This window comes from Eublepharis macularius, chromosome 6 (assembly GCF_028583425.1).
Source record: "Eublepharis macularius isolate TG4126 chromosome 6, MPM_Emac_v1.0, whole genome shotgun sequence".
NCBI classification, from domain to species: domain Eukaryota; kingdom Metazoa; phylum Chordata; class Lepidosauria; order Squamata; family Eublepharidae; genus Eublepharis; species Eublepharis macularius.
The window spans coordinates 120,979,490-120,997,682 of record NC_072795.1 but is presented as its reverse complement, the minus strand read 5'-3'; the positions used below and the strand labels follow the sequence as shown (position 1 = coordinate 120,997,682).

The 18,193-nt window shown below is 42.3% G+C and overlaps 1 protein-coding gene across 2 annotated transcripts in view; it reads right to left on the bottom strand.

Moving 5' to 3' along the window:
• Positions 1–4,283: 4,283 nt before the first annotated feature.
• Positions 4,284–18,193, bottom strand: part of POLR3A (RNA polymerase III subunit A) — a 43,565-nt gene continuing 29,655 nt past the window's right edge. For both annotated transcript variants that reach the window (XM_054983633.1, XM_054983635.1), the window contains 10 exons: positions 16,788–16,874; positions 15,739–15,821; positions 12,089–12,259; positions 11,059–11,152; positions 10,851–10,943; positions 9,410–9,574; positions 7,772–7,936; positions 7,437–7,568; positions 6,751–6,883; positions 4,284–6,131 (listed from right to left, as the gene is read on the bottom strand). In XM_054983633.1, coding sequence (XP_054839608.1) covers positions 5,983–6,131; positions 6,751–6,883; positions 7,437–7,568; positions 7,772–7,936; positions 9,410–9,574; positions 10,851–10,943; positions 11,059–11,152; positions 12,089–12,259; positions 15,739–15,821; positions 16,788–16,874 — 1,272 coding nt within the window. In that variant the 3' untranslated portion in view covers positions 4,284–5,982. The remainder of the gene's footprint in view (positions 6,132–6,750; positions 6,884–7,436; positions 7,569–7,771; positions 7,937–9,409; positions 9,575–10,850; positions 10,944–11,058; positions 11,153–12,088; positions 12,260–15,738; positions 15,822–16,787; positions 16,875–18,193) is intronic.

The following is an 18,193-nucleotide window of genomic DNA, read 5'->3' as shown; positions in this document are numbered from 1 at the left end:
CAACAAACATTTATACCTTTCAGAAATAAATGTATTTTGGCAAAGACCCAGTTTGTGAATTTCTTGCATTTGATTTTCAGTCTTCCAGTTCTTAGCCACCCCCACTCCCAGTATTTTCAGAGTTTAATTTCTGCTGTCATTTCCAGGAAGGACATTTGAAGGCTGCATGTAAAAATCTATTCCAAGCCATACCTATCAGAATCGCTGCTATCAATTAACCCACCTTTCATTTGGCAGATGGAAGGACTGACTCAGTAACCTCTTTTAAACCCCAAATCAGGCAGCTGTGTAAGCAGTGAACTACAAAGTGGAAACATGAGTGAAGGATAATTTCCAAACAAAGTGGTTAGTATTCTATAAATAATTGCTTTTATATATTATCATAATCCCTTGAAATAGACCTTTAGCCGCATTGTTCTGTGTAAAATAGTAAAGTCCAATAGCACCTTTAAGACTAACCAACTTTATTGTAGCATAAGCTTTCGAGAGCCACAGCTCTCTTCGTCAGATGCTTCTGTTGTTCCACGAGTTTGTGAGATAGGACAGGCAGGGTTCTACTTTCCATCATCAACGGAGCTCTCCTGCCAAATAGCCCTCATAACCCATCATTGGGCCTGGCCGCCTAACTTGAGTAGAGTGAGAGAGTGAATGAGGTTAGCATAGGATGCAAGAACGTTCAGCTTTGTTCTAAAAGGATCCTTTCATGGGACTTTCCGTCTATTCATGTTCGACACAAACCCACAAGGCCAGAGCCCTATGCTAGGGTCTGATCAGCCCTAGGATATAAGGTCAAAGGGCCATAGGTCCAAAGGGCCACAGGCCAGCTAACACAGGGGATGAGACGGGGGGGAAGTTGGAGGGCATGAAAGTATTACCTGCTTTGCCACAGTACTCAAGGCAGAACAAAGAGCCTCTTCTAGGGCAATTAATCAAATAGGACCCACTTCTAAGCTTACTCTTTTTCATTATCCCGTTGCCAAGTAATTCCATGCTACTTACATCCTTCCCAACATAAAACACAAGGATTTTATAAGTTACCATTTAACAAGTTCATATTTTATTTTTGATATTAATGAACAGATATGGACACCCTCAGGCCTCTTCTTCGAGCTCACCCTATCCCTCCGGTTCCTTCATGGCCAGCTTATAAGTGTTGAAACCCATCTACTGTTCTGGGAAACTGGGTGTGGGATGGAAATAAATATTGATTGTGCCCACTCCTCATCTAGACAGCAATCATGTCAAGTAAGAGAACAAACAGAAGAGTGAGGAAATTAGCAGGCAAGGTGACAGCTCTCCTGTTCCATGCTCACTATAGAGAAATACTGCCTTACAGTACAGGGTAGTCGTTAGGAATTCAGCGTTAACATCCGTGCAGTGGTTTTGAGTACTCACTGGTACAGAACTTCCTTGAAGTACTACTGTTAACATGCATGATTGGGTATATTTCCAGAAACATACATGTGGGAAAATATTACTTACTGGCTTGAAGGCCCTTTAAATTATGGCATATTTTGATAGACTTGCTTGCTGAATGATTGGTGGAAATGGCTCTGGAGCCACTACTGGTGGTAGTCGGGGAGGGAAGAACACTACTGTTTTAAAAGTACCAACATAATTTAATGCTTCCTTTGAAGAGGATAGTTAATAGTTACCTGAGGAAAGATTTATATGACAATTTATTTGGAAGCATATAGTTTAGCATTCACATTTGCATGGCTTCAACAGGGCTTTTTTTCAGCTGGAACGCGGTGGAACGGAGTTCTGGAACTTCTTGAAAGTGATCACGTGACCATTTTCTCTGAGGGCAACCCACTGAGTTCCACCACCTCTTTTCCCAGACAAAACCCCCTGGGCTTCAATATATTCAATACAGTCTCTTATACAATACTAGTTTTATAGTATAAGGTAGTCTGTGAGGTGTAAGTCAGCTATGCTTTATAAGCACTCGCCTCTCCCTTTTCTTGGATTGTGGCTTTCTTCCTTACTGAATGCAGCTTAGAATCCAGCTGAATCCCTACACTGTGGCAGTCCTGGCAATAAAGATGCTGTATTTCCACACCAGCATTACATCCACACAATGTTATTCAGTGGCTCAATTACGGACTGGTAGATAGACCCTAAGACTTGCGAGTACCACATTGTTTACAGAAACATTTTGTACCTTAAGATCACTCCCATCCACCTCAATTTAGATGCCACATTTGATCCCAAACTCTGTACCAATTGTGTCATCGGCCACTCCTAGTTGTAGTTGCTTAGATGAGCCTCAGCTCATTTCACCAGAACATATCTAGAGAAATTCAGGCCTCATCAGATTCCTGGTTGGTGGTAACTAGCTGAGGAAGGCTAGCCAGCAGCATAATTAATCACCTGTTTAGGGTAGGTACTAGATTGCTGCATTGGGAGAAAAAAAAACATTTTAGACTCCACTGATCTTGGCAAATATTAACCCAGTTTCTAATTTGTCAATTATGGGGAAAGTTTGACTCCAGACACTTTTCAGTCTGGTGCAAAATTTGCTCTTGCTGTCCCAGCTGGCAAGCTACAGGAGGCGAGATACAGGAGGAAGACAACCCTGTTGATGCTCCTGGCCCTGGGCTGCCTGTCCGTGCTTTGCTGAGGTTCTGCTTCTTTCTAGAAGGCAGATTTCAAACGCTTCTTCTTTCTCTTTTCCATGGAATTTGTCTTAAAGGGTTCAATTGTGCACCCTGTGCTTTTTAAACAACTACATAAAACTTTAGCAAGTGTGTGAGAAGACAGACCAAGCGTCTTCCAAGAACAAAAAGACAAACTGGAAACCTTTTATTAATTATTAGTCACAATAGGGAATAAACAATTAAGTACACTTGATAAAATATGTAACTTGGAGACATACTGATTTATGGTTCAATGTGTACCTCTTGGTTTGCAGGAGGATTCAGTACAAATGCTGGCACCCAGAATTGTGTCAATGTAATGGACCTCATACTATACGACATTTATGATGACAAGCATGTTGACGCGGATAGAGGACCCGAATCATTTGTAGTTATGGCATTGGATGCCATCAATATGTGGATGACACCCAACTCTCTCTCTCTCTCTCTCTATCCAAATCCCCTGGTGATGCAGTAAAGGTCCTGAGTGGCTGCCTGAAACCTGTGGCCAAATGGCTAAAACTGAACCCAGACAAGGCGGAAGTGATGCCTTTTGGGAAAATGGAGATCTTGACGGACACTGTGCTTCTTGCTTTCTATGGGTTTCAGCTGACCCTTGCGGACTTGGTTAAGAGCATAGGGGTTATATTGGATCCTGCCTGCTGCTAGAGAAGCAAGTAAAAGCAGCTGCAAAAATGCTTTCTCCCAACTCTGACTAGCCTGTAAGATGACCCCCTACCATGACATAGCTGATCTGGCCACCTGGATTCACATCACGGTAATATCAAGACAAGACTACTGTAACGCACTCTACATAGGTCTCTCTTCAAAGACAAATCAGAGACTCTAGCTGGTGCAGAATGCCGCCGCTCGATTGTTACCAGCAGCATTCATATTATGCCTGTACTGCATTCACTCCACTGGCTGCCCATCAGTTACCAAGCTCAATTCAAGGTTATGGCTATCACAAAGCCCTTCATGGCCTTGACTGCCATGGACGGCCTCTCTCCCTATGGTCAGCCATGGCAGCTTTGTTCATCTGAAGAAGGCCTTCTGAAGATACCACCCTGCAAATGGGCAAAATCAACAACTGTCTGCACATGCACATTTTCTGTAGTGGCCCACATCTTGTTGAATGGCTCGCCGGAAAAGGTCAGGAAAGCGCCCACTCACTTAACCTTCTCCAAACTAAGCAAAATGGAATTATTGAGGAGAGCTTTTTGTCTCAGACAACAGGTCTATGCTGTAAGGAAATTGTTCAGAGAAAAGATAGGTAAGAGACAGGGACTGTAGACTACACTACAGTGTACTGTCTGTGGATATAGAAATGTTTTTATTGGGTAGTTTCCACGTTTGTTTAATAGGCCACATCAAGCTGCTTGTGTTTGTTTCAACTGTGGTTCATCTCTGTATTCCTGTATTTGAATTGTATATATTTTTTTTCAAATGAATATCCCAGCTATTGATCACATGGACTTACACTGTGTAATGCACCTTGCGTCTCAGTGAAAAAGGCGGACTATAAATAAGTCTAAAATAAATAAAATGTACTTCAAAGAGGCACTGTAAGGAAAATATACAAATGTTAGTGTGAAAACATCAAAAACATTAAGTATGGAAGTACGAGAAAATGAACCTAGAAACTTAAATAGTTACACTTTATTAAGGAATATTTAAAACAAATTTTAAGATGGCTTTCTTCAATTAAAAGAACCCAAACTTAAATCTTGAGGAGTCTCTTTATCCGTATCAACAGCATATATACAAAGGCAAGGTTTTACCAAGTTTATGAAAGTAAGAAGACTCCTGCTTTGGGCTGCAAGGTCCATATTGAATGGTATAACATGCTCATGCAACAAATAGTGACAGGACGTACAGATACGCTACTGGCTCACGGAAGGGCCTCAAGTCAGAAAGGACAACACTGGAGCAAATATATTGGCTCTTATCCCCTCGGCCTGCTAAACACAGATTAGATTGAATGAGATTTACATGACGACTACTTTTTTCCCCTTGGTCTGTAGTGTCCATCAAGGATTTATGCTCATTCTCAAAGGCTTCAACCATGCCTGTAAACACAACTGCCCAGCATTTTCTATTATAGCTCTTGTATTTCACAAGACTTTCCTCTATCTGTAGGAAAGATTTGGTAGTGTAAATTTATACCTGCATTTTTTTTTCTGAACTAGTTTCTATTACTGTAGACAAGTTTATTTTTCTTTGGCTCACTCTTCCCATTCTATCCTGCAAAAAGTGGGGTGGATCCAACCACCCTCCAAAGAGTCACTTAAGGTTGGAGGAAAGTTTCCACTCCATTATCAAGAAACAAGCACTCAATGCTTATTTTAGTCAATGTTAAATCAAGCCCAAAAAAGAACTGCAAAGGAGTCAAATGCTCTCCCATTTGATAAGCAGAACAATTTTATAACAGATTTAAACATGTAAGACTGGACAGAAAGCCAGCAGGGTTAATACTTTTTCATTCAAGAGTGAGATGCAGTCTTCAGGCATGTCCACATTGTCTCTTTTCCCCATCATGTTGTGAAATTGTTAAAAGGGTTCCAAGTACCATCACATATTAAAAACTTGACTGAACCAAGATTGCCAACAATATAACAAGAGTTAACATATTAAGGAATTTCTGTAGCTTTCTTTAATGCACGACACATATGAATGAAGGTACAATCCAGTTCACCAGAAATACCTACTGAAATAGAGGGTGGTGTGATGAACAGCTCTCCCTCAACCACTCCTATGCATTTAAATATAGCTGTGTCAAAGCAGCTTTGACTGTCTGCATGTACACTAATGAAATAGGTTGCAGGAATATTTGCTGCCGGAATGTGTACATCTTAGCACTTTGTGAATTGTTGTTGTTAACAAATAAAATCAGTGTTGCTTATCATTGTCTCGTTCCAGCCACTGAGTAATTCTTGCTGTGCTGAACATTCATCTTCAGCGCTTCAAAGGGCTAATTACAGTGCTTCTCTTGATCGAACACAACTATGGGCCAATTCAGATCTCACTCCAGATGGGATGTGTATACTATCACTGCAGCTTCCAGCAAAAATCGTAGTAAATATATCCTGCCCATTCTCTCCAACAAACATAAAAGGGTCCCATAATTCCATGTTATAACTTTTCAATATAGCACAGAAAATTCTTGATTTTAAAAACAAATGCGACTAACTGACGTTCACTATGGATTCAATGTGCTAGGGGAAGAGATCCCTTGCCCACACTGTGATTTCTCCCTTCTCCAGCCCCTTAAACTCCATTCAGAGAGGCATACAGCAAACGTAGCCCAATTGCAACATACCATCCATTTGCCACTGTCCAGCTGCTATGTAGTAAGCAGAATATGGAAGTCAGGGTTGTCAAAAATCAAAGGCCTTCTTGGGGGGCTTGCTTCCTTATCAGCTTTATGCAGCAGCTTGAAAAGTCCAGTTCCAATGTTCATTGGGATGCCCATAATAATGCATTCCGAAACTCCTAGAGGAGACCAGGCAAGAATTATATTGAAGTTTCTATTATGTTTCACTTTCCTCAATGGGCATCTGGGCGTTGTGGTCCTATTCAAGGGCTTAAATGTTGAGGAAACCACCTACAGCATCATCTTACTGCAATTTCAGAGACAGTCCTAAATCAGCCCTAACACTGTAAGCCAGGAACAAAGGTGTGGCTGGTTCACAACTATGCAACCCTATCTTCTTAGGGATTCTCCCACACCCAAGCAAGAAAAAGTTCTAAATATACTGTTAACTTTGCACAGTCTTCACACATGAATACATAAAGCTGCCTTTTATTGGGCGAGATTGTTGGTCCATGCAGTAAAGTATCATCTATTCTGTCTGGCTGTGCCTTTCCATTGTCCAAAGGCTTTTCTTCCCAGCTATTACTAATTAGCAAGTTCCAGAAGTGTGATTTTTTTAAAAAGTGGGGAAAAGAAGTAAGCCTTGTATTGATTTTGACTAATAAGAAGACAGAACTCCATGTCTCCTCTGTATCTCCTCATCTTTTGGGCAAAAGTGGAAAGGCTATGCTCCATTTTCCCAATCAGCAGCAAATCGAGAAATCTTGGTCCAGCGGTAAATTAATGTAGAATACATACCACACACTGAGTCCTTCTGCCCAAAGTATGCAGCATCAAACAAATGGTCCGCTGTTTTTTCAAAAGATGCAAGCATCAAGACACTCTCCTTCATTTTTGCCAGTCCAAACCTAGTAATGCCCAGAACTTCACCCTAGCCCATAAGGAGAAAGAAAAGCTCATGAGAAAGCAAGAAAGGAACTTGCTAAGAACGGATGATTGGCAGTGGTGCAGAATTCCAAGTTCCGTATTAGAATGCACAGGCATAGTGGAAGACCAGCACAGTTTTTAACTCTGGGAGCAAGAGGAAAGAAGTAGAGATGCTAGAGCCTGATGGTTTTTGAAAGTTCAGCAAATGGTACTGTGATGTATCATGTTGGCAATTAACTTACAGGAGCAGATGACTCTGAAGTTGGTCACCTGACCCTACAGCAGCGCCATGTCGGTGAAGATGAGAAAAACTATAGCAAGGGGAAACCTCTCTTTGGATGAATCAGGAGAAGTTCAGTTAATTCTCCAGCCCAGCTAGGAAGAAGATTGCTAGCTATGTAGCTCGTAAATAAATATCTCCCAGAACAAGTGTCATAGTGAATTTCACATCATTGTTTGGAGGTTCTTTAGTATTCTTCACTTATGTTCATTTTGGAGGAAAGCAGGTGGGCAGTAGGAGCAAAACCAATATGATTACCAAAGTGACAAGGACAAACCTTGTATGTCATCAGGTCAGAGAGCAACATCACATGCCTCCGGTCAATGCTCATGCCGTGGTTTACCATTGTGTACTGGATCTCGTTAATAATGGTGGTGCGAGCAGCCTCAATGCCCAGGGTCTTCTCTACCTAAAAGATTGAGTTATGCTGGATTAATGAAATGACAAGACGTTCATTTTGCTTGTGCACAGCACCCTGATTCTTCCAAGTAACGCTATCCTCCCACAGGCCAAGACATCAATCTTCCTTGCCTAAGGACAGACTTGGCTTGCACTTGAAGCAGAGACTTTCCAAGCACATCATTTTTTCATAAAATGCTGTTCTTTGGATACCTCGTAAGTGTTGTTAGAAGTTGTCCTTGTCCCTTTGACTCCATGAGTGGCCATGACAGAGCGCAGGTTATCACCTTCCACCAGCAGTTTGTACTTTTCTTTCCCGCTCTGCTCATCAATATGAATGACAGCTCGAGACACTTCTGGGATACCTTGCACGACCACCTTTATGTTTGACAGAGGGAAAAAATGTAGAAATTACAGCAAATGCTTATTTAGGTACAAGAAGATTCTTCATTATATATTTCTTTGCTCTGGTTATAAACAAAGTCCACCATCCTCAACACATTTGCTTGGACGTCCATAGAAGTTTTCTCCAAGGAAGTGTGCGTGAAGAAAATGAATCTGTTGGCATTCAGCAAGATGGACACTTGACTCTAAAACAGGGCAGGATACTCTGTTTTTATTGGGCTGGATCCCATGGATCCTTTTCTTCAGTGGAAACTGCCTTCTCTGGAAACAAGATATTTGAATGAGGTTTTTTCCACAGTACTATGCCGCCTCTGCTAGTGGAACGGATCTGTGGAATCCATCCAACCCATTATTTGCATGTATTTTCTCAAACTGAAGAATAGACACTTGTCAGTTACAAAGACAGTTGCTTTGATTAAATAAGACAGAAATTCCACTATGCACTTAATTGATTTTTGCTATATACGTATTTGGAAGGCAAATGTCTTTGTTGGAAAGGAAATTGAATTACTCAGTTGCCATAGGCAAGAGGCTAGTTTTGAAGTGCCAAGCTGCTCCCAAAGAAAATGCAGCGGCCAATCCCGATTGTGGAGAGTGCCCTCAAGTCATAGCTGAGTTATGGCAACCCCTGGCTGGGTTTTCATGGCACGAGACTAACAGAGGTGGTTTGCCATTGCCTGCCCCTGCAACCCTGGTCTTACTAACCAAAGCCGACCCTGCTTAGCTTCTGAGATCTGACAAGATCACACTCACCCAGGCCTGGGGCCAATCTCAATTAACTTCCTTCAAAACCTCCTGACCCTCTTCTCTTAGTCCAATTTCTACAATGCATTCTTCTCTGTTTTCCTTGAGCCATCTGTTCCTTCATTTGCAAAGGTTCCCTACCTTACATTCACTTCCCCCCTCCTACCTATCCCTTCTCTTGATCTCCTATTTATCTGCTCCATCAGGCCTCTCTCTCAGTCTGCTTCACCAGTGCCTCAAAACTTGCACAAGAGTTGCCATAAAAATTTCACTTGAAAGCAAAATTCAAACGAATTCGGGAGTTCTTCCTCAGGAGGAATGATCAAGAAACTGAAGGAAGCTAGAATTCCAAGTAGAACAGCCATTTCCTTAGGGTAACACTCAGATCCATGACATGACACTTTGGCTTTACACTGAAACAAAACACACAGCAAATCCAGCAAGAGGATAATGTCCAGTTCTACAGAATGCACCTGTGACAAAGGTTTTAAGGTTCAAGATTCCCAATGCATTTTGAACTAGAAAGCGTTCTTCAAAGAAACCAATTAACCTAACGAACAGGAAGAGGGCTAAACAACCAGATGCCAACATTACTCAAGTCTCTCAGGAATTCACATTCTCATCCGAATTCAAACAACATTCAGAATGCTAACTTAGACAGTTTTGCTTGTAGCCAAGCAACACACAGAGGAGTCTCCTTACTTTTGGTAGTTCTTCCTTCAGATACTGCAAGACATAGTACATGGAACTCTTGCTATTCTCACGGGGAGTAACGCACACAACAGCCTCCCCGTGAACAGCTACATCCCCCGGCTTCACCCGCAGCTTGGAGATGTAGATGGAATATCGTACAGTCTCTGCATTAACCTGGAGGCAGAAAACGTCCCTTGTTATTTGCAAAATTCCATTCACACCTCAGTCCAGTTGTGCAGGCAAGCAACCTTCTCTCCATAAGGCAATCCAGAATATTAGTTTGGCCAAACACCTGCAGTGTATTGCATGATGACCATGATGAGACGTTGGCATAGTCTGCTATTGTCCAAGATCTCAAGAGCTTGCATGTGACATCGTCACTGAGAACTGAGCGGGGCCCAAAAATATAACATGCAACAATTGAGATGAATAGCGCTTGTGCGTGTCCTTGTCACTGAGTACTGAAAGAGGCTTTTAGTGTTACAAGAAGGCAAGAGAACTACACACCCTCTTAAGCTTTCCTGCACAGCATCCAAACTAGTGATTCCCACATACTCCTTCCTCTTTCCCTGGCCAGATGCACAGAGATATTCTACATATTCTTTAGAAGGAAGTGTTAAGAATTCTGGACTGTATTGGTGTTGGGGGAGTCATAGTTTTGAGTGCTTCTTCAAGTAAAAAGTTCCCTGCATGCAGAAAACAAGGTTCAACACAATCCTCTCCTTTTTCCATGGAATAATAATGACTTGAATGGATTTAGAAAGGTGTAACTCTGTTTAGGATTGCACTTCATAACCTGGGTATTTCAAGGACCAACGGCTCCCAAGGGAATATCCCTGATTAACTGTGGTCATCAACTGAAAACCTACTCTATATGTCACTCACCACTATCTGAAATAAGATAGGAAGAAATGCAAGACAGGGCTTTTTCTGGGGTGGCACCTTGATTATAGAATACTCTCCCGACAGATATTTGGCTGATGCCAAGCATGGATAGTTTCCAGTGCCAGCTGACGATGTACTTGTTTATCCAGGCTCCCTGTTGATTATGCAGGCTTTTAAAAATTCAAATTAATGTGATTACTATTTATATTATCTTTAATTATATTATTAACTATATTAATTATTTGTATTATTTTTGAGCTTCACTTTGGGTGAAGACAATGGGACAGAAATGTATTTTATTTGCTTAACTGTGATGGTCTTTGGCCACATGCGATAAGCATTATTTTGATTCTGATTCATTAAAATAGAGACAGACCTCCACTTGCAAAGGTACAGTTCATTCTGTCACCTCAGATTTTACCCATCCCATTTTAGTCTATGTACAGACCCACACTTGCACAGAACAATGTCAGAAATACAGTTCACGGTCATTCTCATTTGGCCTTACTGCCGGTGGCAAAACCAAGTTCTTACATTGCAGTAAATGGAAGATGGTCAAACTCACCTCCAGTCTTAGCAGTCTAATCCGCTCCAATGAAAGCTTGACGAGAATAAAGCAGTCGTCAGGGAGGAAAACTTCTTCAATATACTCTGAAATCTGCAGGTTCAGAACCAGGTACAAAAGTGATCCTTCTTAGGTATGTACAATACGGCACCAATAGAGAAAAGAATCTGAAGATGGTGCCTGCAGGTGACAAGGAGGCACAGCTTACCTCTCCCAACAGCGTCTTCTCAATTCGTCCTTTCACCAAACGGGCAAAGTCTGGGTCGTCATCTGTGTCAAGGTGTGCTGTGATAATTGGTGTGCTGTGCACAAGCAGCAAAAGCAGAGTTGTGAAAGACTTAACCAGCTTAGTCTCTCTACTTGTACATAACTACTACTGCGTTTGTAATTTTACACAGCCCTTGAAAGCAAAAAAACTAAAACTTTGCACGAAATGTTAAAGCACTCAACAGTTACTGCCCAGCGTCTAAAAAGCATACATAAATGGCACAAATGTCACTGTCGGCTTTATGTTCATTAGCAGGCTACTAATAAAATTCACCCTCATTAACAAGTAGCATCCAAAACAAAACACTACATTTGAAGAAAAAAAAAAAACCCCTCTAAATCTTGCTTGAAGGTAAAAGGAACAGGAGCCAGTTTTCTAAAGCAGCATTTTAAAACACTCTGCATTGTTGGCTCCAATTTAATGCTGCTTATGTGTGTTTCCAGAAGTAAGGCAAACATGCCATTAAGAAGGCAAGTTAATTTGTCTTCTGTTGCTGCTGGATACGGAAAAAAATGATTGATGTGAAGTGATTTGTCAGGTTTGCACACTTATCGCATTCTGTCAGTCAGATGGTCTATTAGAACAGGCCTTCAATAACTAGTGTACACTCTACAGTTAAATCATGGGATTAGAAGGGTGTAACTCTGTTTAGGATTGCACTGAAATTCCCATTTGGTTCAACCAAGTGAGCAGCAGTATCTTCCACCGTCACAGAAATGAGAGAATTTACCAGCAAATTTAGCAAAAGGGAGTTTCAGTACAAACTCCAAAACAACTTGTAAACAGCAATCAACGTTTCCTTTTCAGAGGTATATAATTATTGCTTGGGTCATTAACAACAGTTGTAATTTGATCCAAAATGTTGTAATTATGTTGAAAGCTCTGTTAAGAAAACTCCCCAGTCCTGCCTCTCCTTCCAATCCCTTTACCGTTCAGTGATGAATCAGATCACAACACCTGCTTAGAATACCTGATTGCTTTGGAAGCATTGATAATCTCTTTGATCCTTGGCACCCCCAGTGTGATGTTCATGGATGCCACGCCAGCAAAGTGGAAGGTTTTCAAAGTCATCTGAGTGCCAGGTTCGCCAATGCTCTGCGCACACAGAGCTCCCACTGCAGAGCCGGGCTCCATCTGTGCCCTAGGATGCAAAAGCAAGGGCACGTTTATATTTACTCTTTTCGCAGCTGTGAGTTCAGAGAGTTCATGGCTGAGCTGCTGCTGAACACTGACCTCCACTGACTAAGTCTATCCTCTGTTTTTTTTTTTTAAATGGTTAGTGTGGCATTATGGAATCATTAATTTAATTCTCCGGCCGTGAAAGCCTTTGACAATATATTAATTTAAGAGAGCAGTAAAACTCAAGGTTTAAAAAACAGAAAAAAAATTCTCCACCAAGACGAATTCTATAACTTCCGTAAATTGTGCAAAATGCACTATGAGTGACTCCGCACACGTTGGATAATGCACTTCCAATCCTCTTTATAGATCATTTGGAATGGATTTTTTTGTGTGCGGAACAAAAAATCCACCTCAAACGATTGATAAAGTGCATTATCCAACATGTGCGGAATCAGCCTTTATTTGCCTAATTTATTCTGCTTCTGGTAGTCAGGAAGAAGCAGAGAGATGTGTAGAGTACAGGAGCCCTGCACCTTGACTACTAGAAATCTTCCCATCATCTTTAGCTTGTACATATATTCTGTAAGGGGTGGAAACCTTTTTTTCTTTTTGAGGGGGAGGGCGGGGAGAACAAAAACTCAGATTCTCAAGAAATAGAATTCTGGATCCAGTACACATTTCATTCTTTTTCCTCTGTTTGTACAGAATCTCAGAATACATAAAGCCCCAAACGTATTCCCCACAAACCAGTTCACTGGCTAGATGCTAATGAGACACAAGAAGTTTAATCAAATACTCAAGCCCAGCTCAAGCCCACAAGGTAACTGACTAGGTATATAGATACAATTGTACTGGAAAACTTTGCCAGTTAGCTGGGATGTCAATAGTTGGGAGTCTGAGATTGTGGAATCACTGAAAGTCTTCTCTTGTTTTGACTGTTGAGGAAATAGAATGAAATTGCCCAAAGGCTTACAAGTGAAAAACACTCACTGTGACTGTAACACAAGATCTTTATTTTACAGGTACAAGTTTTTAGCACTCTGTGGTGGGCTACCAGACAATGACCGGCCTGGCAGGGTAGGACATGCCCTTAGGCCCAGTTGCAAGGCTCATGTGGGCGAAGCAAGGCGGGACCAGGGGCAGAAGGGTGCAGCCAGAGTAGCTTTGGCAACAGCGCGGCTTTGGCAGTCAGCCACAAGAAGGCTCAGGAGGCAGTGAGCAATCCTGGGTGGAGAAGCAATGATTCTCTAGGCCCAGGTGGCTTAAGGCAGGGTGTGGCTAAGGATAACAGAGGCTGGCTAGAAGCAGGGAACAGAGAAGAGGGGTAGAGCTTAGCTCAAGGATGAAGATGGGGCTATAAAAAAGAAAGAAGGGGAAATGGGGGGCTGGCTGGCTGGCAGGAGTGGGCTCAGGAGCAGAAGGGGCAGGTGGCAGCATCGTGGCTCTTCTCCCGTGTAATGCACTGCAACCCTGAGGTGGGTGAAATTCACCACACCTTCAGGTGCGTGAACTGGTCAATAAAACCACCTGAGGACAAAAGCAGTGACTGGGCCGGTGCTTTCAAGATCCCCATGGGCCTCAGGTATGATGTTTCCTTGCTCCCAGAAGGCACTACACACTCTGGTGACTTTTTAGAAGGTGCTTGTGTTATACCATACACTACAAATCTCACTGTAGTGTTACATAACTCTGTATATGTGAAGTATGGGGAAACTGCTACGCTGCCATTAATTATACACTATAGGCGTTGCATTCTAAGAAAAGCCACACTTGAAGACTCATTACTCCAGTCAAGCAGGTAAAAAAGAATAGAGGGGATCCACCAAAGCACTTGCATGGACAGAAGGATTTCCATCCACAGAGGGAGACTTTCTTACCTCACCCCTTCCACTACCGCTGGGAGGTAGCAAGAAAGAAGTCGCACTCTGTGGGAGACAGCATAAAGCACTGCGCGTGGAAGGTAGAGAACACCTTCATCCTCAGTTACTTGGCCCTTAAACACTACAGTGAAACTACCTATGTAAGTACCCTGATCTGAAAATATTATTTCACCCTCTAATAAAATAGATCAACTATCTGACATCAAGTGGTAATGCACAGAGAAAGCAACTGACATCTGTGTCAAGATTATTAAATCAAATGACACACAAAAAGGTGTATTTGTATTACATTAAGAGCGGATTTCACTGGTGCACCTACCAAAGCAAACACCTAAATGAATACTCGTCTTTTTCTAAGATTTGGCGGGTGGTGGTGGTGGTATTGGAATATGGGTAGGGAAGGAACACACAGCCAAAGTGATCTCAGCATTATTAAACTACTCTTTCCAATCATTTGTCAGCCGTCCTAATGCAGTGGGGCTCCTAGGAGCCTTAATCAAGACACGACAGCAATATGCTTAGCAAGAGACCTTATGCAACGAAGCAAGTTGCAGATCAGAGGACAGCTGTCGCTCTCAGTTAGATCCCACTGAAACAATCTTTTGGCATATTATGGACCTTCTCTACTCTGAGCAAATCAACCCGTTCTCTTCCAGCAGAGGGAAAAACGACAACTCTCCCCTCCACCTTCCAAAACCAATGTCAGAATCAGGACTAATTCAGCTCAGAAATGAAGGTAACCCTCTTTTTGGTTGTCATTTTGTCAAAAACTCCACACTTATGTCATTTCACACTGGGTTGTGGAGCTGGAATTGCCGGCCTCTAATATAATTTTCCTTCCAGATTTTGCCATGTCAACTGGTTCTCACCAGTAATCTTGGCAGATGATTGCAATCCTGGAAATAAAATTACTATTTCTTGATAGGCAGAACATGTAGTTTGTGAAGGAGGAAGCTGAGAGTTTTGAGCCAGCGAGAGAAAGAGAACAGCACAACAACTAGAGATTCTCAAGCAGCAGCACAGTACTGAAGAGGGCTAATTTAATAGCTTTAAAACATTTTTGCATCATGCCTTTTTTCTATGGAGTTCCAAAGTCCCCGGCTGACTCCCAGCCAAACACAGATCAGATCCAGACCAGCTGATATGCCTTTACATTACGTCCCTCTTCAATTGCTGCTTTGTATCCTTTTATTACTGGTAGTTCCAATATTTGTTGTTGTCTGCTGCTGTTCCAGGCTGCAAAGCAGCACAGAAATTCCAGTAATAAAATAAAGCAGTCAAACCAAATGTTGTGCTGAGCTAGTGTGGGCACCAGGGCCGCTTGCTTCTCAGGCCCGTACCCCGCCCCCCCCCCCCTCTCATACGAAGCTTGACTAAGGTTTCCTGACCTGAAACAAAGTCTGTTTCCCTATGGTATAGGAATACAGGCACCCGGCTCAATCAGAGGTGGTTTACTTTCAGATCCTCAAGTCTCTTTTGGGAAGGGGAGACTGTTTTCCATCATTTGTTTGCTTATATTCATATCTGGCCAACCAAATCAAGCCCCCTTTTCCAGGAGGTTCAGTTCCCACTGGGGAAAGAAGAAAACAAAAGCTAACACACAAAAAGAATTCCATACCTCATGTACTTCTCACGACAGGTCTCCAGAAACTTCTCCAGCTGGGTTGGAGTAATCCGGTCCAACTGGTACAATACACGTGGCTAAACCAATAAAGGATCAGAACGGTCAGGAATTCATTCAGAGAGCAGACAGTCACTGGTGCTGAGGATGTGGAACTGAAGTTTATCACGGACGTCTCACTCCCTCTTAAATTCGAGCCATTGTAAGGACAAACGTGACAGGTAGTAAAGAAGGCATCTAGTGAAGCTCTCATAAACCTTCAGCGATCTGCACAAATTTCCCTCGCTACTATTTCCTCTTCCATCCTTCCCTCAATTTCTGCCCATCTAGTTCAAAATCTTCAAATTTTTTGAAACGTAAATCTTAACACAAAATTAAGATAACATACAGAAAATCAAAGAATTTTCCTTGATGCCAAAGTATGGGCATTATTTTATTTTTGGTGCAGCAGACAGCAAAATACAGAGCTACAGGACACTTTAACAGACAATTCAATTGTCTATTCGCTCCAATTTTCCTTATTTATCTGAGGCTGCTTTGGTCTTCTGGACGGTACCTTTTCCGCGGAAATCATTATACTGAGCTTGCATTTTGGAGAAGGGAAAAACCTTTTAAAGAAATCTCGTTAGGGTACTGACACTAGTACTAGAGTTTTTCGGATGGCAGCTCCTTCCTCCCCAAACTGCAAAGAATGGCAGAGGGGAATGCCTTGTGGAACAGGCATGCTAACACATGAACAATGCTCTGCTTCCCTTTCATCTCCTGTGTAACCCAAGAGAGTTAAAATGATTGGCCGTGTTTATGTTCCAATTCCTGTAGAGTAAGAACAGCCTAATCCACTTGGAGAATAAACATAAGAACACACACAGGCCCTGTTCTGGTCAGTTTCTAACCCCGCCCCCCCCCCCCTGCCTCAGAAGTCATCAGCAGGACCAGTTATTGCAGAAGTACAATTACTATACAGGAGGCGGAGGGGGGGAGAGGGAGAGAACCCCTGCTATCATTTGCAAAACATTGCCACTGGTCAGCCAAAGAAGGGGACTTACCTCTGTAGTGCCATTGTCATTAATGCCATACTTGTCTCTGGTTTTCTTGATCTTTTCAGACATGTTTTTGATAAATTTCTTTATTTCCTGAAATCATTAATACATACTTTATGCCTTGTATTTTGCAGCCTTAGTATTATAAATACCATACTTTGGGAGCAATATTTTATATTCATAAAAAGCAGTAAAAAACATGTCTCAAATAATGTATTTCATATTCAAAAGGATCGCTATGAGATGTTTTCAGAGAGAAACCAAAATGCATCTTGAAATAGCTGCTTACTAAGAGGAAACAAAGGGCTGGATCCAGATTAAATTTTCCAATGGCCAGATGGAACTTTCTTGCTTCCCCTGCCCCCCCCACTCCACAAAGCCCCGCCCTTGGGGATAATGGACCCTGGGGAATGGCATGACAGGGGTCTGAAGCGGGAAGGGGACTGCCAATTTAGTCTGGATCCAACACAAAGAGACTACGGCTGTCTTCATCACGGGCCTCCGGGGGAAGTTTTGCCCACCTCCCCCAAAAGCAGACATGTGCATGCATGCTCTGGAATACTGACACTCGCCCACGTCTCTTTCACATTCAGAGATCAAGGAACCTGCAAGAAGCAGGTGCACAAAATTCATTGGAACTTGGAAGAAACTTGGAACTTGCTCCAGTAGCCAATTTGAATTACAAAAGACTTCTTTAGTGACGGCTGCCTGTTTCCAGGTTTGCTGAGTTACATAAAATGGCAGACATTAAGCATAAACAAAAGCAACTCTGAAGTCTAACTTGTGTCTCCCCCTCCCACAAAAAAAATCTGGTTCATGTGGTGTATATTTGCGCACACTCACGCATGCACACACACACACACACTCTCTCATAATCTCAACGATTGCTTTATAAAGGCAGGCTAATAGTAACACTACCCTCAGATTGTAAATGGAGGGGGTTGAATGAGGTTGAAAACCCACCCATTCCCCAACAGCATGTTATACCAATGTCTTTACAAATGCCCTGCCGGAAGGCAGCAAAAAGCATTGTCAGAAGAGCTGTTCCACACTATTGTTGCTTATTCACTCAAAAATAAAGGTATATTACAGTACCGCAAAGCATTACAGACGGTAAAATACATCCCTATCAACCAGACAACAATCTGGAAGACTGCAAACTCATGGAGTTTCAGCGCCTGCTGTAGAAAACCACAGTGCTCAAGTGCTAAGGGGCATGCAATTATTTTGCTCTCTCTGCAAGGCACAACAGGCACCCGAGGCACAGCCTTCATGCTCGTGAGCATGCACTGCAGGGGAAAATCAAATTTCTTATTGTTGCTGCAGAGAGTCACTGTGTGGAGCAGCAGCTCAAGCTTCCCTAGGTTTATTACCTTCTCAGCGCTCTCATCAAAGACTCAAAAGTTTTTGGC